At 35.8% G+C, this 24,735-nt stretch overlaps 2 protein-coding genes across 2 annotated transcripts; one reads left to right on the top strand and one right to left on the bottom strand.

Moving 5' to 3' along the window:
- Nucleotides 1-6,034: 6,034 nt before the first annotated feature.
- On the bottom strand, nt 6,035-9,993 carry LOC110709137. Its single transcript, XM_021887357.1, has 2 exons — nt 9,318-9,993; nt 6,035-7,086 (listed from the first exon to the last, which is right to left on the bottom strand). The coding sequence occupies exons 1-2, from the start codon at nt 9,618-9,620 to the stop codon at nt 6,259-6,261; spliced, it is 1,131 nt and encodes a 376-aa protein (XP_021743049.1). The 5' UTR covers nt 9,621-9,993; the 3' UTR covers nt 6,035-6,258.
- Nucleotides 9,994-13,395: 3,402 nt separating this feature from the next.
- Nucleotides 13,396-16,936, top strand: LOC110709136 (glycerate dehydrogenase HPR, peroxisomal-like). The gene is made up of 13 exons (XM_021887355.1): nt 13,396-13,760; nt 13,855-13,938; nt 14,029-14,169; nt 14,630-14,751; nt 14,840-14,921; nt 15,173-15,245; nt 15,523-15,614; nt 15,750-15,824; nt 15,918-16,025; nt 16,114-16,191; nt 16,308-16,352; nt 16,519-16,633; nt 16,720-16,936. The coding sequence occupies exons 1-13, from the start codon at nt 13,638-13,640 to the stop codon at nt 16,740-16,742; spliced, it is 1,161 nt and encodes a 386-aa protein (XP_021743047.1). The 5' UTR covers nt 13,396-13,637; the 3' UTR covers nt 16,743-16,936.
- The last annotated feature ends 7,799 nt before the right edge of the window (nt 16,937-24,735 follow it).

Here is a 24,735-nt window from a genome sequence, read left to right as displayed (position 1 = left end):
ACAACAATTAAGGTTGAGAATTTCAATCTAAACCAACTTAGTCAATTCTAACTAAAACATTCATATTGTAGATTAGATCTAATCAACCCTATTTTTCAAAGTTTATTATATTGACAATTTACAATGTGATTAGTTTTGGTTAGTTGAGAGTTGAGACATCTTTAACTTATTGAAGATTTCAGTCATCATATGATATTTAGGATATAATTATTCCCATATAAAAATTATTGGTCCAATGCCTTTATTTTAATAATAAAAAAAGGGGTATTCTTTGTTCCAGCGTGTACTCCCCGTTAGATGGGACCCAGCAAGAAAGTAAGATCCGGATAGGTACTGTACTTTTCTTTCATTGTATTGAAATGTGGGACTCACACGTTGAGCAACATTGTTGACGCAGATTGTATGGTCCCCCTGGTTTCCGTCAACAATAACAACACTACCCATACATATAAACAACCATTATTGTTTATTATTATTAGGGAGTTTTAAAATTAAAAGCCCTCTCCTTTTATACGGAGTACATTAATATCCCTCGTTTATAAAATTGTGTACTCCGTATTAAACTTGAATTGTACCTACGTTGTATTTGCTTTTTTCAATCGTACGCACTAGATTACATTGTTAATTAATTTGTCGGTCTTATATGAGACTGTATCACAATTCTTTAACAATCATCTAATTTAGTTAAATTTAACGAGCTAAGTTGGTTTACGGGTTTGGACAGGAATTTCCGAAGGGGGTATTTGGTATTTCTATCTGTTATGGTTATGTGTAGTTATGTGGAAGCAAAGCATCTGAATTTCAATAATTTGATTGAAAAGAAAATAATTGTGGATCTGATAACGTGCGGTGATAAGATAAGGTGAGTAGAAGAATAGAGGAGTAGTACTCATCTTTCCTTTTTTAATTGAGATTTGAGAATTGAGAATTGTGATGCTACCACGCGATTTTCTCTCATGGGAGTTGGTGCTGCTGACATGGATTCTTTTAGACTTTTCTTTATTAACATTTTCTACCTCACTTTTCGAATCGTCCTATTTATTTATTTTTTAAAAAAACTACTTCATACTTGTCTTGTTGATATTTTAACAATGCCACTTACTATGGAGAAATTTATAATTAAGTAGGGCTTGGTAAAACAGATATTGGACCAAATAAAAAACCCCACGAGGATTAAGCTCGAGTCGGTAACGTTCTCCTTATCTAAAAAAGAAATATTCGTATAGTACTAGTTAAACTTGTTCATAAATAAAAGTGGTATATATTATTCACAATAGTATACTTAATAAAGACCATTCAATAACTTCATAGTAAAATTATTTTGATTAAGACCGACTAAAACAATGTGATAATCAATTTTGAAGAAAAAATATATATATTCAAACTTTACACAAAATAGTTGGAGGATAAGACACATACACATTAAAAAGGATTGTTTACATTGTGCCATGAAGTCATGTTTGACATTCTATAATTTCAAAAAGGAAAAAAATAAATAAAAGGAAAGACATATGCTCCTGTCAATTTCATGGTCCTATATTTTTATGTCTCCCTTCTTCCAAATCACCATCATTATCAATATATAAAAATAATTAAATTGATTTGGTAAAGGTAACCAAAATAAACATCACTTTCATATTTGGGGAGTGAAAGTTGTAGGGGGGTGCAAGATGCCAACAAGTCCAATTCTTTGGATTGGGACCCTTCCTTTTCAATTAAGTACCATTACCACTTTGAAAGTATACATCACTTGGGATATAAAATCTTAAAGAAGATTTGGGACACTATTTATTATATTCATTATTCAACATGTATGTGCTATGATAATAATAATGTGCTTGCTTGCCTTTACAAGAACCACTAGTTTCATTTGCAATCTGTGTTCCTACACCTCCTCCATTATATCTGTAATGGACTATTCATAGGAAAATTACAACTGAAAAATACAGCAATTCATTGGTTGTTCTTTATGTATAGTGCCCTTCCAATAATTTGTTCTTTTTATGTAAGGTGGATATAATATTTATTTCAGAGTAATCATATAGAATAGATAGTCATATTACGCCACCCAAGATTAGAAGCAGTTATAGGTGCTAATTCCCTTTGAATTTTGCGACCAGAATTAGCACACTCCTTGTTTTGGTTGAAAATAGTTTATATCACTTAGTTGTTCAGAATTCTACTCTATTTTCTTATTAGAAGGATATGTAAGGATTGACCGAAAACGTAAGTTAAATTATAAAAACTTGTTGCTTTTTTGACAATTTGTGACAGTTACGACATATAGATTGATCATATTTAATTATTATATTACACGTTAGAATTATATAATCCTTTTACTTTTCAATTTCTCTTTCCTTCTAATAGTAAAGTTTCAATTGTACTTGAAATAGTTCAGATGGACTGATCAATATTTGACATCGAAGTTAAGTTACATAAATAGGGTCAATTTAATTTGCCTTTCGGGAAATTCAAGCAACTAACTATTATAAAGAACAAGAAAACTTGGTATGAGTTGTACACATGTCTATTAATCCATTTTTAGTACTTTAACATTTGTCTATTTCAAGCATATATTGTTGGCCTATCAAACCATAAACTATTAATTCCTATTTTTGAATTGTCTTTTGCAAAATTCATGCATATCTGTCTCTTTACTCCTCATAAGATCAGTCACCTCTACATGCCACAATTATGCCCACTCCTTAATTTATGAAATGTCAAATACCAACTTGATCAGTCAATTTCATCTGATGACCTTATATTATACATCACACTTTCATATTACTTCTTCCAACTAATAATGCTTGAATTTCCGTTCCTATCATGTCATGTCATATATACTGTAAGATAGAATTTCAACTAATGGTTCACACTTAATTGAGGATATTCTTAAGCAACACCGAGTAATAATAGACTAAAACATCATTATTATTAAGTCTGCGTACTTGTCTACGTAAAAATTCGCTTAAATAAAGTCAAATTATATCACGTCTCTTATTAACTACTCCATATCTAACTAGTAAGATCAATATATAGATTTGTAAAACGACATTCGAATGTAAGAATTTAAGTAATGGTTCACACTTACAAGAAAATATTCATTCTTAAGCAATACGGTGAAATAGACTAAAACATCATTATGCTCGCGTTCTTGTCCAATTGATGTGTACGTACATAAAGAATAATTCATATAAACAAAGTCAAATTATGTCTTGCCTTTGTTAATTGCCTAACTAATAAGATAAGATAAATAGATTTTTCTAACGACATTTGAGTGTCAAGGGCTAGCTCATATATTACTCCAACTTACATTTGAATATTATTAGTCATGGAATATATTTGAATGATGTAAATCAAGATGCTGATTACTACTAATACATCCATAATATTCTTGATTTAGGATATAATTTAAATTATGACATAATTAATTAGTAAACATGTCATAGGATTTATTCACAGCATGTAAGGTGGGATTACAATGAAAAAACAAAGTTCGATCACAATCATAGATGTCAACAAGCAAAGCTTAAACTGTCGGTTACTGTTGGCAAAAAGGATAGATAAACATAAACATATAATAATAATATGAAAATGAATTTTGTGGGGATGAATAAAGGAAAATTTATGGTCCAACCTAAAGAAAAATACAAAAGCATAAACTTGAAAAATATAATTAATATAGTTTTTTCATGCTGCAAACAGATGGTGATTTGTTGTGGGCACACACACACACAAGGTTAGGCGCGCAATGCAAGTTGGTTGAAGTTTTGGCAAGACATAAATAATAACTAGAAAAAGATGTTTTTAATTGTCACTTTATTTATATTTTAGGAAAATTTACAAAAAAAATAAAAATGGTAGATGTATCGTATTCTACACGACAATATCTGATATATAAAGTCTGAAATTTTTTGTTTTGATGAAATATTGCTTTTTAGAAGTAGTTAAATTAAAATTTTCCTCTAATTTAGACAGACAGGTGTTTCATCAGTTCAAAATTGAATAATTTCGTGAAAATTGACCAATATGAAATCATGATAGGACCCAAACATGGACCCTCATTTAATTGTTTGAAAATAGTGTAGTATGTATGAATGTATGATTAACAATAGTAGATGTTACTGCCTAGCTAGCTGAGGAAAACTTGGACAAATTGAAGATGATGTATATCATATGATTAGTGAATAAGTGAAAAATGTTAAATCATGTACAGCATGATTTTATGAAGAGGATTCATGTTAACATTATTGACTAAGTTTTACCGTTGGTTATATTTCATGCATCGTAGATATGTGTTGAGCATATATACGGAGTATATACAGATTTTTATACGTGCATTGTGTAGGAGAATCATATGTTTTTTGAAAAGGTAAAAATACACGAAGATTAGGGTAGTCTTCTCTTGTATGACAATGAGAGTTTATACAGATTTTTATATGTGCATTGTGTAGGAGAATCATATGTTTTTTGAAAAGGTAAAAATACACGAAGATTAGGGTAGTCTTCTCTTGTATGACAATGAGAGTTACTACTTATACATACAGTATGCATGAGTTTAATTTACTACATATACAAGCTCGCTTATAATTTAGTTTATTGCATGCAATGTATAATTCGGTGATAAATTCATTCGATTTAATATTGAAGTTGTACAAGGTAGAAATCGATCAACTATTATAATCATGTTGGCATAATGACATTTACTGGGTAAAAAATCGATCATAGCAAAATATAAATAAAAAAAAAAAAAAAAAAAAAAAAAAAAATCATGGGAGGTTCTTCACGACTGATCAATCGATCAACAACTTCATATTATTATTCGTTAGTGTAAACATGGCAGACTATGAATTAGAAGGAGGAGAGTGAGACTTGAGACGAAGGCACAATTGATACTGAATTGATCAATGTTATGTTTGCCGACACTACTGAAGTGGAGTTAAAATTGAAAAGTATCTGAAAGACTAAAACTGGTAAAAGTGTTGAAATTAATGATATATGGAGTAGTTGAACGCATGAACTGTTTGAGAAATTCAGATGATGGGGGAGAAATAGGAATATACAAAGTCTTAAAGTGTAATATGATATGATATTCATATAAGTTAATAACATCTATTCTTATTGAGAAAGTCCCTTACCATAATCTTACAGTAGCCCAAGACTATAGACCCAGTACCAAAATAGAATCCGTTGTTGGGTTGGGGCTCAATAATATAATTGGGTACAGGCCCAAGTTTTCAAAGTCCAACCAGAAATCCCTAAAATGGAAAAATCATCTTTTGTTTTGATAATTTGATGCAGGTATCTAAAGATAAAGTAGTTTCTATCTATTTTTAGCCATTACGTCAATACTTCTGATATGCTTAATCTTTTCTTGCTCATGTCTAAATCCTTCCATGTTATCCGGCTGAAAACTGCTGCAGATACATGTGTTCTGCACGGCATGAACAGCAAGCACAAGGCGTAAATTGGCCACCGTTCAATTTTCATATGCTCCATTCTCTTGAATGCTCTCATTTGAGCGCAAAATGTAATAGATTGCTCACGAAAAGAGCTTACTGGGGACTTGCTTTTCAAGAATGCACAAATGAACTTATTTGTACGTCAGCTTACAACGAATTTGCATAACTTTATGTTCTTTTAGGCTCTGTAATGGATCATACATACATATAAATGAATGGGAGTAGCCTCTGTTGTTAGGATAGACCTACGAGAGCATTATGTTTCAATTCTTCACACTTCACACTATAATGCACATCTAACATGAATCTTGTTGTACCTTGGGATTAGTGTGGGTGAACAATTGAACATAACATGCTGTCTTGTCCTATTACAGCATTTGTGTTCAATACCTTGATGAAAAAGAAAAATGTAAAACAAAAACTCAAACTATGAATTCTCCAAAATTAGAGTGCAAATCCAAAGAAATGCTCAAAAATGGACATCTACTACATCATTGCGACATTGCCTACAGCTGCACGCCTGCACCTGCATATGTAACCTCCTTCAAATTGGACCCTAAATCATTAGGTGCTAAATGCAAAACAAGTATAATATTCAATCGAAGCTGTTACAGCCGATTACCTTGTATTAAAATGTGGTACCTATAATTACTGCATACAGAAAACAACATAAGAAACAAAAATAATGAACGTAATCTCTTCAGAAAATCAATTTGCTCACTCCAAAATCCTTCCTAATGCTCAGCGAGAAAAAATAACCTACAATCCGATATCTTGATATCATGTAATAAACTAATTAATACAAACTAAACCCGAAAAATTGACTAATAATGATAGCTAATCCAAGGCCAATAGCTACTAGAGAAGCAGCCCAAGTGAGCTTCTCTGTTATTCTAGGAACTCTATCTTTCAATGCCTCACTACACGACCCAATGAATACGGTATAACCTCCCATTGCAACAACAGTTCCAACCAAGAACATGCCTAAAAATGCCGCCCCTGCAACCCTCGAGGGCAATGCAAGAGCCGGAAGAACCATCATTAGTGCATCAGGCTGAAGCCCATGCACAATCCCCGTGGCAAAGGTTGCAAAACCAATCTTTTTCTTCTTCCCAACAAGAGGGGTTTCAACTGTATCTAAGACACCAACATCGCACTCCCCATTTTCTAAGGCAACACAAGGGGTAGGGACTTCCGAAGCTTCCTTAATACCCATGGCACCAATAATAAGAAGAGTTACACCAACTACTCGAGTGCCCCAAGTTCGAATTATTTCAATGTGGAGACGATCTTTGAGTAGAAGAAAGAGTAGGCCAAAAATTAATTGCCCAGCATCATGGCCACACCCCCAAAGGGCCCCAACAGCTGCACTTTCCATTTTAGTGCGGCCAATTGACAGAGGAGCTAAAGCAGCAAGGTGGTCAGGTCCTGATAATGTGTGCAAACAACCAGCAAAGAAACCGGTCCATGCACTACTCAGTACTTCGGTGCGAAGGAAGCCTCTTGCAACGGCACCCCCAGGCGAGGCAGTTTGTAAGCTTGCGAATGCTGGTAGTGTACGGACTGGGTTAATGATGGTCATTGCAAGAGCTGAAAGCAGAATAATTTTTGCAGCAGTGACAACCTGAAACGAAATCCAAGGACACTAGTATAAAGGTAGGTTCAAAACTTCAGTAACATGAACAGCAAATACAGCAGGATACTGACTATCCAGTATCCACCATCTATGACTGGTGATACAAACAATCTAGAAGACAAACAGCAGCAATGACAGTCACATATGCATGCTTTTAGATGGGTAATTAAACACAAGTTGTGAAGGTGAAAATGTATTTCCATCGCATAAAGATGCTATCACACAATCTAAATTCAGGGCTCATCAGAAAACGCCATATCTTTGCAGAGCAGGATAATCCAGAGACAGTTGGAAATGATTATGAAGCTACAAAAGTACCATAATTCGATATCCCCAGCTTCATTAATGTCAATCCTAAATTCTTCCACACTATTCTATCATTTTCATCCACTAAATTGGTTTGAAAATGAAGTTAAAAGAAGAAAATCAAATCTAGCTAGTTCCCTCCTCCAAAACATTGCAAGGGAAAAGGTGAGAAGCCCGATCACCACTCATGCCACCACTACTTTCCTGTCTCTAACCTGACTCATGCTGATGAATCACCAGTCTAAAATGAGACCCAAGCATCAGGGCAACAGGTGAAGAACCATGGAAGCTCGTTGCTCAATAACATGTCGCTGGCAGAGCAAATAACTAAGCAAGGTCATTTTAAAGGTCAAGGTCATGTTCAGGAATGTCAAAAGATTTTTTTTAAAAAATTTTGTTTGACTCCATTCAAGTTTACTTTGTATTATTTTAGATACTCATAATCTTTGAAAGATGCATTTTACGTGCTTTGCAAATCAGAGAAAGACAAAACATAAAGGAAGAGCATGCTTCGCAAATCATGGGAAAGGGATCTGAAGTCTCATGGCTACATGACTTCATATTGCAAGATGTGCCGACAAATTAGCATAGAGATTACAACTGTCATAATGACATTTGGTTCACCAAGGGAGTGCTTTGTTCAACTATTTTTTTTTTCCGGAATAAAATGGAGTTCGGATAAGATAAGCTAGGTAAAACAAGTTCCAAACAAGGAAACAACGTCTAATAAGCCTAGAAAAAATTAAGTTTAGATTAAAAGAATAGATGAAGTACAAGTAATATGGAGTTTATAAGTCAAGTTTAGTTAAATATTACGTTTCTAAGCAGAGATTCTTAATTTCTTACTCTCAAAGAAAAAATGGAATCTCTACTTAGAAAAACCAATGAAGAGCAACTAATATTGATAGTTACTCCAGATAAAGGGAAAAGAATATACTGATAAGCTAACTATTGCATGAAAGAACGATGGACAAGTTCTCTCAATTGAAATACAGACCTTAAACCACAAAAAGCTTTCGAAGAATTTCATTTCTCCACAAAACCTATCATCGAATTCAGAAAAGTCCAATGATCTTATAGGGTATCAACAAAACATATTTCGTTCCTGAGGTTAGGAAGTAGCTGATGCTGCTTAACGAGAGTGGGAAGAAATTATCTATCTAAGCTACACTCAGGAATGCCAAGCTTCTGCGCCACAAGCCCACAACCCCAGTCTGCAATTACAAACCACACATCCATGCCATACGAAGGAGTTACACCAGCCTAGGCATCACATTACGCCGCCTGTAGGCAGAGGCTACTAGTACAATATAATCAGGTTTTTCTCTATAATGATTTCTTTTAATCTAATTCCAATATCAGCTAACTAATACTACTCCTTCATCTGGGAATTCTTGTCACATTGTCTAACCCGTTGTAAAACTCGTAATCAAGGATATGGTATGATTGTATTAATAGACCCCTCGTAATCAAGGATATGGTATGATTGTATTAATAGAACCGTCATAGTTATTACACCATATGCCTCCTTCCCAATCTAATCTTAAACTATTACTACTTCGAGCAAGATAACAACCTCTTTTCGAACATTACAAAATAGTACTCCGTACACGGAACCATTATTTCCTAAAATATAGACATAAACCTTGCTTCTAAATTTAAAACACTCCAAACGATACAATTCCCTAGGAAAAAGCCGTACATGATGATCATTAACCACAAAACGCCTTTAAAACACAATTATTAACGTCCGAGCTTACGAATAACAATACAATTGCCAATATTCAACCTTAGTTATCAGGATCTAATCGAATTTTGGGGAATTCTATTCAATAATCCAGAAAATAAAGATTCAGTCTAAATAAGAAACAAAATTCGCAGAATTGGCAACAACAATTATCAATTTATCATACCTTTTGCAATTTCGGATTTGAATGTGACGGATTAGAGACAATACGGGGCTCCGACGAAGACCCATTTGAATTAGACGGGTCCAAAGATGAATTGAATAATGGGGTTGGATTCGAAAACCAAGATGCGCGCAACTGTAATCGGCAGCGCTTCAAAGGGGTCGAGTTGACTCGGAATGACTCGGTGGATGGTGATAGCAAAACGCGGAGTTTGCGGGGGTCAACACGGCCGAGTTGGGGAAGAGAAGGGTAAGATTTAATGTTTAATTTCGAGGGGATTGGTGAAGAGCAGATTAATCTCTCCATTTTAGGGGTGTTTTTCTCTCTCTTCCACCAACTATGATTAAGATGAGAAATGAGAGAAGAAAGAGATGGAATTGGTGGAAGAGAGAGAAGGGTGGTGAAGAAGAAAATGGAAGAGAGGGGGTGAGGTGGTGACGGTGGATTTGTTCAAGATAAAGTTTCTTTTTCGGCTTCCATTCGCTACCTACTATGCGTCTAGCCTACTTGCCGGTTTTTTAAGTCGTCATTTTAGAGGTGTTAAATAGGTCGTTCGGTTTAAATTTGAATCTAATTATGTTCAAGTAGAGAGACTAGTGAGGTAAAAGTCTTTTCGGTTATGTAAAGTAAGGTCCTATTTTTTTGAGCTGTTGTGGTCTGTTCTGCTCTGTTAACACCTGCTCTGTTCTAAATTTCAAAAGAACAAGGCCTAAGTTATACCTAAGTTGCTAAATGGAGAGATTTTGATTTGATTTTGACCTATGAAAAATTAGCTTATGGGAAACTAATCTATGTTAACTACTTTGTATATTTGATTTTGATTGAGTTTATTAAAGTCGGGTTGATTTTAGTTTATCCATTTATAAGTATCTATATATTTAGGTTTAGTCACAATTAATGTGGAAAATAATTCAATTTCAACTACTTTGTATATTTGATAAGTATAATCGTGTGTGTTTTAATCGTGTGTTGCTATATTATTCCTAATATCTTCATTTATACAATGAATTTATGTAAACAAGCTTGTTATAATGCACACTCTTAACCTAAATTTCCTCTTATACGAACTTATATTAAGTTATTTACTTAAGTTATTACTTATAACAAAGTTGTGATTAAACATAGATTACCTTTATTAGCACTAAAATTGATCTATCTTAAGCTATATAAAAGCCTAGATATGTGTTTCTTCTAGGGTTTTCTCATTGGGAGAGTTTTTCTGGTTCCTTATAGGGTTTCTCCCTTGGAAAGGTTTTTCTAGCCTCCATTGCTAGATTTTTTAAAAAGGTTTTCTTCACTCTTCTCCTTTTATTCTCTTTCTCTTAAAAAAAAAAAAAATAAATATTTTTGGTGTAGATATAAAACCTATAGGCATTATTCAAAACATAATTGTCCTAAAAGGTTAAACGAAATGAAAAAAAAAAGTTTCTCTTCATCTTTCCCACTTTAAAGAGTTGTGCACATGTAGATACTATCTTATAATGCTATCCTAATCTTATGAATCTACAAATTGAATTCTGAAGGTCGAATTCTTCCTATAGCAGGTGACTGGAATTCGTTACCTTACCGGCTTATCCTTAAAGTTCTAAGTGCACTGAAAAATCAAAAGAGGATTAGAGTTCAATTAGAATGCTATTTACCCCAAAAAAAAAAAAAAAAAAAAAAAAAAAAAAAAAAAAAAAAAAATTGGAATAAGTTACAGTATTTATTTGGTTAACTTCAAATCAAAAACAGGTCCCATCTGGCCATCTCCAACAAACTAAAAAAAAGAAAAATTCTTCTTCATCATCCAATTCACCCCAAAACATTAAATGGTGGTACTATTTGACTAATTCTTAATTCCACCAACTTTAATATGTTATACTAGTGGCCAAAAATTAGCCACCAAAAGCAACTTTGGGCCTTAGCCTTTAGATATCACGAAAAATTAAACCTAATTTAATTAACAAATTGATCAATAGTGCTTAGATACACGTTTTTACACTACTACATTAGGAGGACTTTAAGTTTGTTGTCTCTTGGCATGAGCAGATCATCCATTATATTATTAGATTGATTAAGATTATGTTAAGCCAACCTACCCTATAAATAAACTTAATTAAAATAAACCCCTTGAAATCTAACCATATTTTTTTTTTGGCACAAACCGCACAAGCTAAATAATCTAGATCCCCTTAATTTGAGGGTAGTCTATGTTTAATTAGCATGCAAAGCTACTATATAAAGAAATGAACAATTGACAAAATCATAATAATTAAAGTTAGAAAATAATAAAAGAGCAAAAATGGGTTACGTTAGTTATGTGTTGAGTTTATTGATATGCGTAGGATTCCTGCAAATGAATTTAGGGTCAACAGTAATGGCACAAATAGAATTGAACCGCTACAGAGTTCACATACTGAATGCATTGTCAGGTCCGATGACATTACGTTGTCAGTCTAAAAATAATGATCAGGGTGTGCATGTTTTGGAGAAAGGACAAACTTATGAGTGGCATTTTCATGTCAATCTAATGGATTCGACACTATACTTTTGCCACTTCTATTGGAAAGATAAAAACATTAGATTTGATGTTTTTAGGACTGCCCAAGAAGGTACGTGCAATTCGCAATGCTTTTGGGAGGCTAAAGAAGATGGCTTCTATTTTCACTGCGACAATCGTACTTATACGCAAATGCATACTTGGACTAGCTAAGCAAAATTAAATAAATCGGGGATCACGATGAAGATGATTTTTGTTTTTCAATACTTTTATTTTGCTAATTTGGGCCTTAATGGAATTGGCCTATTATAAATGAATAAACATTTTTGTAATACTTCGAAAGTTGTATTATCTGAGCAAAAATACAAAATTGAAATATATCTTTCACATTATTATGTTTCTATTTGTATAACGTGAACAAATATGCGAATCCTAACGTTTATTTCAAATTTTTGCAAATTAATGTTGGCAAATCTTCTGCTTCAACTAGCTATACACTTCTTAAGTTGGCAAATGTAAGATAATGTTCAATGGGCCTGGCAAAGTTCTTTCCGCATGAGGGTATTGAGCCCATCATCATTATATATCATCTTTAACCAACCTTTATGGCTTTATCAATGCATTTTATTGTTACTTAACCTAAGTCCACGTGCCACCATATCGTGTTTAAGTACGTCGAAATTTACTATTTTAACATGTATTGTCGTGTCAAGTTGTTTCATGCCTTGTCATGCTTCTTTTAAATAAAGACAACCAAGCCGGCACACAATAGTGTTTCTTAATTGTTGTCCTATGCTTTTTTCGTGCTAGGACCTGTGTGGTGCCTTGGCCGGCCCAATCAAATTCCATATTTAACTCCAATGGCATATAGAGCAGAATTGAATGCATGATCACTGGGTCGGGTTGTACTTTTGCTGATAAAGGTTCCTTTCGGGTCAAACTGTTAATCCAATAGTTATAAGTCAAAACATTTAAATAGTTCTAGTGAGTTTATTAAGTTCAAGGCTACTATATATCTATGACATTAGATACTTTTCAAACCCTAAACCAATCTTGAAGGGGAAATTATTAACATTTTAAATCAATGATTTACCCCTAGCAAACAAAAAGTTGAAAAGAATAGAAAGATTGAAGTATAATCTTATATTTCTAATAAGAGGTGTACTATATATTTCTCGGTAAGATTATAACAACGATTTAGTGATATCTTGTACATAAAAATGTGAATGTAATAACTAATTTCATGCTCTTAGGTAACAATAACTAGCTAGTTTCGTTGGTTAAAAATCTTAAGAGGTGATATTCAAATACTGAGATTAAATATCGTGATCTCGTCTATATCATTAGTCCTTGCGATTCTCTCAACCCAAAAAAAAATGAATATAGTACATTAAATGGTATTTTACTCTACCAAAAATTCAAGAATATTGCAATTGCTATGAATTTTCCTAACTAGTTGGAGAGGGCCCTCAAAAACCTCTCTAGCAATCAAGAACTCAATGCATTAGATCAAAAACTATAGGCCACAATCTCATTATCTTTCCTACCAAATGAAAGGCCCTTATAAAACTTCCAATTCCTACAAAACAAATCCACTTTATCCAAACATTACAAACAATGCCCACATCCAATCTCATCATATTACTCTAAACCCTTCAAAGATAACACCTTTATCAACCATTGATCACAAAGATTTGATCTTTATCTGTTGATGTGAGTGTACATACAATTCTTTCTGTGGGTTGCACCACAGCATGCCAATTTCCCCAGTATAAAAACTTCAAGAATAAAACTTTGCTCACCAAGTGTTTGTTGAATTACCTGAACCAAAATTATTCATCATGGCAAAACCAGTTTCAATTGAAGTTTACAATCCTAGTGGAAAATACAGAGTTGTTAGCACTAAATCTATGCCTGGCACTCGTTGGATCAATCTCTTAGTTGAACAAGATTGTCGAGTGGAGGTTATATTTGTTTTAGTCTTTTTCTCCCACTTCATTTTCGGATTTTATAATTTCATGTTTTAATTGTAATTTGTGTTATTTTTTTTCAAATTAGATTTGTACCCAGAACAAAACAATATTATCTGTTGATGATATTATTGCTTTGATTGGAGACAAGTGTGACGGGGTAATTGGCCAGGTAAATTTTTAATGTTTTTTTTATGGTGATTTTCATTTGAATATTGTGATAAATGGCTACTTTTTTGTTGAATTAATTATGTTATTACAGTTGACAGAAGATTGGGGAGAGACTTTGTTCTCTGCATTGAGCAAAGCAGGTGGCAAAGCATTCAGTAACATGGCTGTTGGTTATAACAATGTTGATGTTAATGCTGCTACCAAGTATGGTGTTGCTGTTGGTAACACTCCTGTAAGATTTTGACTTTGCTAACTTTTGTTTTGCTTTGTTTTTTCTCTTCTTTATCTGAATTTGTACTATTGCAAGTAACAAATTATATTACTAATTGACTAAGTTATATACTATGTATGTTAACAACTATTATTAGGAAGTTGCTAATCACAATATAATTCATGCACTTGAAAGTATCGAGAATGGTGCTCTGGTTTAGTGTGTGCGTGTGTCAGGGACACCGTGCAATGATTTTGTGTAGGTTTACTATTTTTGCCATATTGGATGAGTGCATCGTGCATGTATACACTTATAAATTTTTAATCCCCAAATTCGAATCCATCCGTTTATTTTGTGATGATGGTTTTGTAGCTTATAAACGGCTTTCAGTGGCTACACTTTTGTTGTAGTTTTTATATACTTGAAATGTGAATTGTGTTTGGAACGAGAAGCTCTCTTATTGTATAATCGCCTTCTGTAGGGAGTTCTTACCGAGACTACAGCAGAATTAGCGGCTGCACTATCCTTGGCAGCTGCCCGAAGGATAGTTGAAGCAGATGAGTTTATGAGGGCTGGTCTGTACGAAGGATGGCTTCCTCATTTGTAAGGGCTCTCTTATAGTCACTTCTTAAATTCATTCTATATAAATGATTAATTTTAAGGACCTAACAGTACACATCTCTTATCACAGGTTTGTCGGAAACTTGCTCAAGGGGCAGACTGTTGGTGTCATTGGAGCTGGTCGTATTGGGTCTGCTTATGCTAGAATGATGGTAACATACATTTTAAATTGGTTCTCTAATGTTAATAAATATGTACTCTTGGTTTTTAGCTCATGCACTAGTCGAAGAAGTATGTACGAGCAGACTTTATAGAAGTCTATTAGAATTCTGCATCTTGGCATGAGTCAACATTTATAAGAAATAAGCCTAACAAGTTTCTGCATTCTTTTGCAGTTGCATACCTGTTATCTGTGATTTATCTGATCAACTAACCAAACTTAGTGCTACTATTCCACTCTCAGGTTGAGGGATTCAAAATGAACCTGATATATTATGATCTGTATCAATCAACTCGCCTGGAGAAGTTTGTTACTGGTATACTCAGATATTCCCTTTAGACCACATTTCTAATTTCATTGAGTCAAATTTTATCTTTCCCATGTTATCCATACTTAAATTACTTAACAAAATATGGTGGAGATGTAAGTATTTAGATATTTTTAAATAGTAGTGATATATAGCTCATGTTGCTAAGAACGACCCTATATCAAACGTGGCCTATTATTTAGGAGGGAGGAAGGGTTGTCAACAATTACGCGGTGAACAAATTTCTGAATTATTAGTGATAGTCTTTTTGTTTTCCTTTTTCTAGCTTATGGTGAATTCCTAAAAGCCAATGGCGAGCAACCTGTCACCTGGAAAAGAGCAGCGAGTATGGATGAAGTGCTTCAACAGGCTGATTTGGTGAGGTTCCTACCAAGTTCCAACCAAGCATTTTCAAGCATGATTTATTATTTTCTTACTCTTTTTCTCTGAAATGGGAATTGGGGAGATTCAATCAGTTTTGTGCGTAGTGGTAAATGATTGAATGCTTTGCAGATAAGTCTACATCCTATATTGGATAAAACAACTTACCATCTTGTCAACAAAGAGAGACTCTCAATGATGAAAAAGGTAATTCAGTGAATTGCTCTCAGAGAATTCCTACTGTGATCACTGCAATTTTGTGACAAATGATGCTTAAACCTGTATAAATTTCATCAACAGGAAGCAATTCTCATTAACTGTAGTAGGGGTCCTGTCATTGATGAAGTAGCTCTTGTTGAACATTTGAAGGCAAACCCCATGTTTCGAGTTGGTCTTGATGTCTTTGAGGTATCCAAACATCACTTTCTTACATTTCAGAGTTCAGATCTTGCTTGTTGCACACCTCATAGATTCATATTAGCACTTCCTTGTGTAGGATGAGCCATTCATGAAACCCGGCCTTGCTGACATGAAGAATGCTGTTGTGGTGCCACACATAGCTTCAGCTTCCAAGGTACCTGGGGGAATTTTACTGATCTCTGACCATCTAATTACAAAAAGTTATCATGGTTAAGTCCTTCATCCACTCTTTCTAATTCAATTTTGTGCATTTACTTTTCTCTGATGCAGTGGACTCGTGAAGGAATGGCGACACTGGCAGCTCTGAATGTCCTGGTACATTTATCAGCTTGACCTGTATTATATATGGATTGTCTGAAAAATAGTCTTCTGCTTTACAATGCCCTTACAATTCCCTGTCTAATCCCTCAGTAAATGCAGATGAGTAACTAAATACCCTGCTAGATACATATATAACTTATAAATCTATTTCTGATTTCAGGGAAAAATCAAAGGATACCCAGCGTGGGCTGACCCCAACCGAGTTGAGCCATTCTTGAATGAGAATGCTCCACCCCCGGCAGCTTGCCCGAGCATTGTGAATGCTAAAGCTCTAAGTACTATTCACTTTAGTTAACTTTGTGCACTATCTACATGTATCACTTAGCACTTTATATTAACTGTAGTTGCAATTACTGTGCAGGTTTACCCGTTTCAAAGCTGTAGAAATCGAAGCATGGCATCAAATAGAGTTTTGCTGTAATAAGCTTGTGCTTCTAATCTGAAACACTTTTTAAAGGGCTTGATGGATATATCTGTAACTAATATGGTGTACACAGTGAACTGACAATGTGTCTATTCTTGATTATATATCTATCCCTATTCGCATTCGATCATCTTCTGCTAGAAGATACGGAGTATCGATCATCCTAATTCCTAAATGTTCTTGATTTCATTACATCGTGTTGTAAATAAAAGAGAAGTCTAGAACAAATAGTATAAAATATATTAAGCAAGATCGAAAAATTGATCTCACAAAAGAGAAAGAGTACGGTGTGTCGTGAAGCAAATTCAGTGATTTGAAAACGAAATTCCGACGCAATTGGGGTGCTCAATTGTATTCGTCGACACGTTCCCTAAAGTTAACACTCCACTTCCACTCAAAGGCACTTTTGGGTGGAAGGTTGGAGCCAAGTAACTTATGCCCAAAATAGAATATGTGTTTAGCTTGTGTTTGATGTATATTTTTCAAGGTGTATGAAATCAGAAGATCATCCTTCAATTTCTAATGATGGAAAGAAGAAGATGGAAGATCATAGAGGATTCTTCTTCATCAATGAGAAAATAAAATCAGAATAATCATAGTGTTTAAAACATCATAATCAACCTTAAATGGGGGGTTACAATAAATCAAACAAGAAGAGGAATCCAAGGGAGCCGTTGGAGACCAACGGACGAGTTCGCGCCCGATCGGGCGAGCACCTAGCCAAAACCTGGTTGCTCTCGCGCCCGGTCGAACAGAGCTCGCCCGGTCGGGCGAACTGCCATCAATTTTCTAACGTCTTCTTACGCCCGGTTGAGCAAGCACCCAACTAAAAACTAGGTTGCTCTCGCGCCCGGTCGGGCGGAGCTCGCCTGGTGGGCGGCGGAACTTCAGTTTTACGACTCTTCTTGCGCCCAGTCGGACAGTGCTCGCCCGATCGGGCGCCCGTATCTTACTTCTTTGAATTTCCTTTCCTTTCTTTATTCCAACAATCCTCCACTAAAGGAAGGGAAGGAAAAACAACAAAAGATGAGGATAAGCAACATATTGAACATAAGAGGAGATCAATAAATAACACTTAAATATTACATAAGTAACTTGAAATCTAGTGTTTAGTGAGATGAGGCAATGAATTACAAGTATAAGGGTGGACAAACCTTGAAACCCTTAGACCCTTGATCAAAGAGTGGACGGACCTTGAAACTCTAAGATTTAATCCAAGACCCCCACATCACATACATCACTCCAAAATATACTTGAACTCCGCGAAGAGATGTACTTATTTATAGCCAAGCACATTCACCTTAGGTCTAGTGGAGGCTCTAGAAAACCGGCCAAAGTTTTCATAGAAGATGGTTGATCTTCACAACCACATAGGTGAGTCCTTTAGTGTGCGTCTTAATAACACAAGGACCCATTAAGAGTTAAACAACTCAACCTCACAAACAAAGTCAAACATTACAAACATTATCACCATAGGAATTAGGACAAATGTAATGTATCATATGGCCTAAGTCCTATTCCCCTCGATGATTCACCAACTTGTTTTCTTGCCATTCCTTTCGTCAAAGGAACCGCCAAGCTCTTTTCAGACCTCACATAGTCCAATGCAATCACTCCATTCTTGAGAAATTGCCTCAACACTTTATGTCTCATAAGAAAATGCCTCTTTTTGCCATTGTAGTTGCTATTATTGGCCACTCCAATTGCCGCTTAGGAGGTTCCTAAGACATTCCACTTCATGACCTGCCAACTTAAGAGCAATAAGTTCAGATTTCATGGTGGAGCGAGCTAGACATGATTGTTTTGAGGACTTCCATGAATTAGCACCTCCACCCAAAATAAAAACATAGCCACTAGTTGAGGAAATTTCATCATTATCGGTTACCCAATTTGCATCACGATATCCTTCTAAAACATTAGGAAAGCGATAAAAATGCAAACAATCATTCATAGTACCTTTAAGGTACCTTAGTAACCGACGAAGTGCAACCCAATGACTTTGACTTGGATTGTGAGTATATCTACTAAGTCTACTTACCGCATAGGCAATGTCGGGTCGTTTGCAATTCATTAGAAACATCACACTACCAATTACCTTTGCATAGAGCTCTTGAGATACACTAGGACCCTTGTTTTTCTCAAGCTTCGTGTTGGGATCATATGGGGTATTGCAAGGCACTACATCAAAAGAATCAAATTTCTTGAGAATTTTTTCCACATAGTGAGATTGGCTCATGGCAAAACCATTTTTTGTTTTTCTTAGACGAATTCCAAGGATTACATCAACTTCTCCCATGTCCTTCATTTCAACCTTGGTAGAAAGCATAGCCTTAGCATTATTCACCACATCAAGATTAGTACCAACAATAAGCATATCATCAACATATAAACATATTATAACACAAGATGGTTCAAACTTCTTAGAGTATAAACAAGAATCCGAAGAATTAGCCACATAGCCACAACTCCAAAAATGCTATCAAACTTTTCAAACCATTGCTTAGGAGCTTGCTTAAGACCATAAAGAGACTTTCTAAGCTTACACACTTTGTGTTCTTATCTCTTCACCACATAACCTTCCATTTGAGTCATTTAGTTTCTTCATCAAGGTCTCCATTAAGAAAAGCCGTTTTGACATCCATTTGGTGAACCAGTGAATTGCCGCAAGGGCTACCAAGGTTCTAATGGTGGCAATTTTAGTCACGGGAGAATATGTGTCAAAGAAATCTATACCTTCCTTTTGGGTGAAACCTCTAATGACAAGTCTAGCTTTGAACTTTTCTATGGTCCCATCCGGTCTAAGTTTCTTCTTGAAAATCCACTTACAGCTTATAGGTTTAGAACCCTTAGGCAAGTAACAAAGATTCCAAGTATGATTGGTCATGATAGAATCAAGTTCACTTTTAATGGCTTCTTTCCAAAAACTAGCATCTATGGGCCTCATTGCCTCATCATAAGTCTTAGGGTCTTAGGGTCTTCTTCTAAAAGAAACAAAGACACAACATGCTCACTTAAAGAATCCACATCAAAGTATTCTACCACAAAAGAAGTCAAGAAATCCGGTCCAAGGAAAGACTCTACTCTAGGTCTCTTACTTCTCCTAGGTTCAACTTCTACCACTTTGGTAGAGGAAGAGGGGAGACTAGAACTAGACATATAATCAACAAAAGGCACATTCATACTTGACTTACTAGTATGCACATCAACATTAGAAGACAAGGACTTGTTCATAGGAAAAATAATATGCTCAAATAATACCGCATCTCTAGCTTCACAAATTGTACTATCACTTAATAACATGAACCTATAGGCTGCACTATTATGAGTATATCCAATGAACACACAATCAAAAGTTTTAGACCCGATAGTGGATTTTTTAAAATCACTTAATAATCCCCACACTTTCAAAAATTTAAAATTTGGACTATATCCCTTCCAAAGTTCATTAGGGGGTTTTATCCAATTTCGTATGAGGCACTCTATTGAGTACATAACAAGCGGAAAGAATCGCCTCTCCCCACAAGTTATCGGATAAACCGGAACTAAGAATCATGGCATTCATAGTCTCATTCAAAGATTTATTTTTCATTTCGACAACACCATTTGATTGGGGTGTGTAAGGTGGACTCGTTTCATGTATGATGCCATTGGCCTCGCAATAATCTTTTAAAGAATCTTTACCATATTTACCACCTCTATCGGTTCTAAATTTTTTGATCTTTAGGTCTAATTGATTTTCAACTTTAATTTTGTACTTTAAAAATGCACTTTCGGCTTCATCTTTTGTTTTAAGCAAATAAACTTTGGTATAACGAGAAAAGTCATCAACAAAAGTAATATAATAATTTCCACCTTTACTAGTGCATTTTTTAAAGTCCGCTAAATCTGAATGAATCAATTCAAGTAATTTTGTACTTTTTGAGACCACTTGCTTAAATGGTTTCTTAGTATGTTTGACCTCAACACAAATTTAGCATTTGTCATCCATTGAAAAATTAATCAAATTCATGTCCTTTAACTTTTTTAAATAAGAAGAATTTAACTGACCTAAACGATTGTGCCAAACATCCAAAGACTCAATAATATAAGCAAAAGAAGTACTTCCATTCTCATTCATAACATTCAAAACAAACAACTAACAAGCCATTATTGAGGTAACCTTTCCCAACAAAGTCTCCATTCTTAGTCATTACAATCTTGTCGGCGTTAAAGACAAATTTTAGGCTGGCTTTGTTGAGAAGGGCTCCCGAAACAAGATTTCTCACTACTAGAAAACAGTCAAATTCCGACGAAAACGTTCCGACAGACACAAAAATCCGTCGGAAAAATCGAAATTTCTGACGAATTTATGTTCCGTCGGATATTTTCGACGGATTTTATAAATCCGTCAGAAATTTCCGACGGAAATAAATTCCGTCGGAATTTATGTGCTTTCTGACGGAATTTTACGTCGGAATATAATTAAAAAATTAATAATTTTTTTTTACCAAACCCTAGCCCATAAAACAGATACCCCCTTCATTTAACCCAAACCTTCTCCGCCTCTCTTTCTCTCTCCTCTTCTCCTTCTCTTTCCTGTTCCTCTTTTCTCCTTCACTTTCTCTCTCTTCTTCTCCTTCTCTTTCTCTCTCCTCTTCTCCCTCTCTTTCCTGTTCCTCTTTTCTCCTTCTCTTTCACTACTAGAAATAGGTCGTTTTCCGACAGACTTAATTTCCGTCGGAAAATTCGAATTTTCCAACAGAATTTGGGTCTATAAAAAAAGTCCATCGGAAAAGATATGTTGCGACGGAAAATCCCTCGAAAATATTTCGACGGATTTTTTTCCCCTCGGAATTTACTACTTCCGACGGAATATTCCCTCGGAAAATTCCTTCCGACGGAAATTTCCGTTGGAGGCTGTAAATTAATCCGTCGGAACAAATTAATTTCCTACGGATTTTAAATTCGTCGGAAATTTCCGACGGAATTTAACCCTTTTCTGACGGAATTTTGACTTAAAAAAAAAACCTACAAAACCCGGAAACCCTACTTCATTTATGTTTTCTCTCTCCTCTCTTCCGCCTCTTTTTTCTTTTTTCTCCTCTCCTCTTCTCTTCCTCCTTCATTCTATCTCCTCCTATCATCTCTCTGCCTCTTTTCTTTTCTTTCTCTCTCCTGTCCTCTTCTCTATCTCGCCTCTCTTCTTTTGTTTCTCGTTCAAAGCACTATCAAAGCACAACGAAAAAGCACCGTCAAAGCACAACCACAAAGCACCGTCGTCCACCATCATCCACCGTCATTGTCGTTCTCGTTCACCGTCAAGCACCTCGTCTCGTTCTTCATTGTCGTTCATCAGGAAATTGTTAAGTAAGATTATAGATTTTAAAATTTAAGTTTGTAGATCTGGATTATGTAATGTATAAACAATTCTGATTATAATTAATTTTTGATATAATTGTAATGTTATTTTTTTAATTTCAGAAGATAATTGTATATTTCATTTTTTTGTTTGATTTAAATTTTTTCGAGATTTGGTTGTTGTTTTGTTTGTTGTTTCGATTTTGAATGTTGTTGTTTGGGTGGTTGGTGGTTGTTTTGGTTTTTGGTTGTTGTTCGATCTGGGTTTTTTCAGTGGGTGGGTTAGGTGGTTGGTTAGGGTGGTTGGCAGGGTGGGTTTTGGTCTGGTCTGGGTTGGATGGGTCGGGGGGGTTCGATTCGTAGGTGTGGTGGTGGGTGGTCTGGGTGGGTGTGTTGGGTGGGTCATCTGGGTGGGGGTTGTCTAGGTGGGTGGGTTTCAATTAGGGTGGCTGGTGGGGCTGGTTATAGGGGTGGTGGGCGGGGGTGGTCTGGGTGGGTGGGGGTAGTTTAGGGTGGCTAGTGGGGGTGGTGTGTTTTTTTTTTTTGACTTTTCCGACGGAAATTTCCGTCAGAAACCTCTTCAACTCCGACGGAAATTTCCGTCGAAAATTGCGACGGAATTTCAATTAAACTCAATAAAAGTGCCGACAGAAATAAACTACAAAGGGTTTTGCGACAGACTGATTCCGACGGAATTTCGTCGGAAGACCGTTTTTCGACGGATTTTTTCCGTCGGAATCAAGCTGTTTTCTTGTAGTATTTCCTGTTCCTCTTTCTCCTTCGTTCTTCTTCTTTCTTCTGGTTTCTCCTTCGTTCTCTTTCCACTTTTCCTTCCATTTTTCTCTCCATCTCTTTTCTTTCTCTGTTTCCGACACCATTTTCGTTCTCTTTTTCTTTTTCCTTGAATTTTCGACAAGAATGGAATATGTGTGGGCTGGTGGTCGTCAACAAACAAATAATTATGGTGTTTATGGTTAAATTCGACCATAAAAATTCCAAATCTGGAGTTTTTATGTTCGAATTTAACCATATAATCCCAATTTCGAGGTTTTGGAGGTGGAATTGAAGGTATGTCTTTGTTTTCTTTCTATTAATTTGATTTGATTTTTTTTTGTGGTGTTTGAATTGTGGTCGTGGTGGTGGTTGAATTGGAGGTGGAATTGAAGGTATGGTGGTTTTGGTTGGTTTCGGTGGGGAATGGTGGTTTCGGTGGTGGTTGGGGAGGGTAGGGAATGGCGAGGTGGGTGGTGGTGGTTTGTAAATCTGGCGGCTAAGGTGGTGGGTCTAGTGGTTGGGTTTGGGTTAGGAGAATATTTTCAGGTTAGGTGGGTCTGGTGGGTGGGTTCAGGTTAGGGCTGGTAGCTGGTGGTGTGTGGAGGCGTGGGTGGGTTAGGGTCTAGTGGTGGTCATGGTGGGTTAGGGGGTGGCTAATGGGGTTATGGTGGTGGGGTGGGTTGGGGTTACGGTGGTACGTTCTGGTGGGTGGGGGTGGTGGTGGGGTGGGTTGGGGTGGTGAGCAGGGGTGGGGCTGGTTTTTTTATTTTTTTTTATTGACTTTTCCGACGGAAATTTCCGTCGGAAAATTGCGACGGAACTTCAACTAAAGTAAAAAAAAAGCGCCGATAGAAAAAAAAATCCGTCAGAAAGTCCGTCGGAAACTAGCCTTTCGTCGGAAATTCTGTCGGAAAAGGTCGAATTTCCTACAATGGGTTTTGCGACAGACTGATTCCAACGGAAGACCATTGCGACGGAATTTCCGATTTTTCCGACGAATTTTTTTCGTCGGAATCAAGCTGTTTTCTTGTAGTGTCTCCTAAGAGAAGGTACATACAACACATTACTTAAAAATAAAGTTTTTCCAGAGGTAAGTTTGAGATGGACCTGTCCTTCGCCTAGGACTCCTGCGGTGCTACTATTGCCCATGTAGACATAATCGCCGTCTGTTACATCTTCAAACTCGGTCATCAAAGCCTTGTTTGCACAAAAATGCCTTGATGTTCCGGAGTCCAAAATCCACTCAATTTTGTTTTCCACCAAGTTGGCTTCAACCACCACCGCCACAATGACATCTTCCTTTTCAACAATGTTGGCTTGGGAGGTATTGCCATCTTTCTTGGCTCCATGCCTTCGGTTGCATTGGTATGCTCTGTGTCCAATGATTCCACACACATAACATGCTCCCTTAGGCTTTTGGATTATGTTGTTGTAAGTGAAGTTGCTTTTGGACTTGTTGTTTCCCTTCTTCTTAGAGTTTTTCCTATTTTTAGACACATTCAAAGGAGACTCAACAAGATTAGCTTTAGAAGAATTAAGAGATAAATTTTCAAACTTATCCTTAAGGCGATTAGCCTCTTCGGTTCTCATGTGACTAATGAGTTCTTGGAGGCTCATATCCTTCTTCTTGTACTTCAAAGAATTTCGGTAGTCATTCCAAGATGGAGGAAATTTCTCCAAGAGGACATTAGCTTGAAGAGTCTCACACATCTTCATGCCTTCACCAAGAATTTCGGTCACCATGTTCTCATAATCATGGACTTGAGTCATGATAGGCTTTTCATCATCCATTTTGAAGTTGATCCACTTGCCCACCACGTACTTCTTCTTCCCAGCATCATC

This window comes from Chenopodium quinoa, unplaced genomic scaffold, assembly GCF_001683475.1.
Source record: "Chenopodium quinoa cultivar QQ74 unplaced genomic scaffold, ASM168347v1, whole genome shotgun sequence".
NCBI lineage: Eukaryota > Viridiplantae > Streptophyta > Magnoliopsida > Caryophyllales > Amaranthaceae > Chenopodium > Chenopodium quinoa.
Note: the sequence above shows the minus strand (reverse complement) of the source record. Positions and strands in the feature narration are given on the sequence as shown.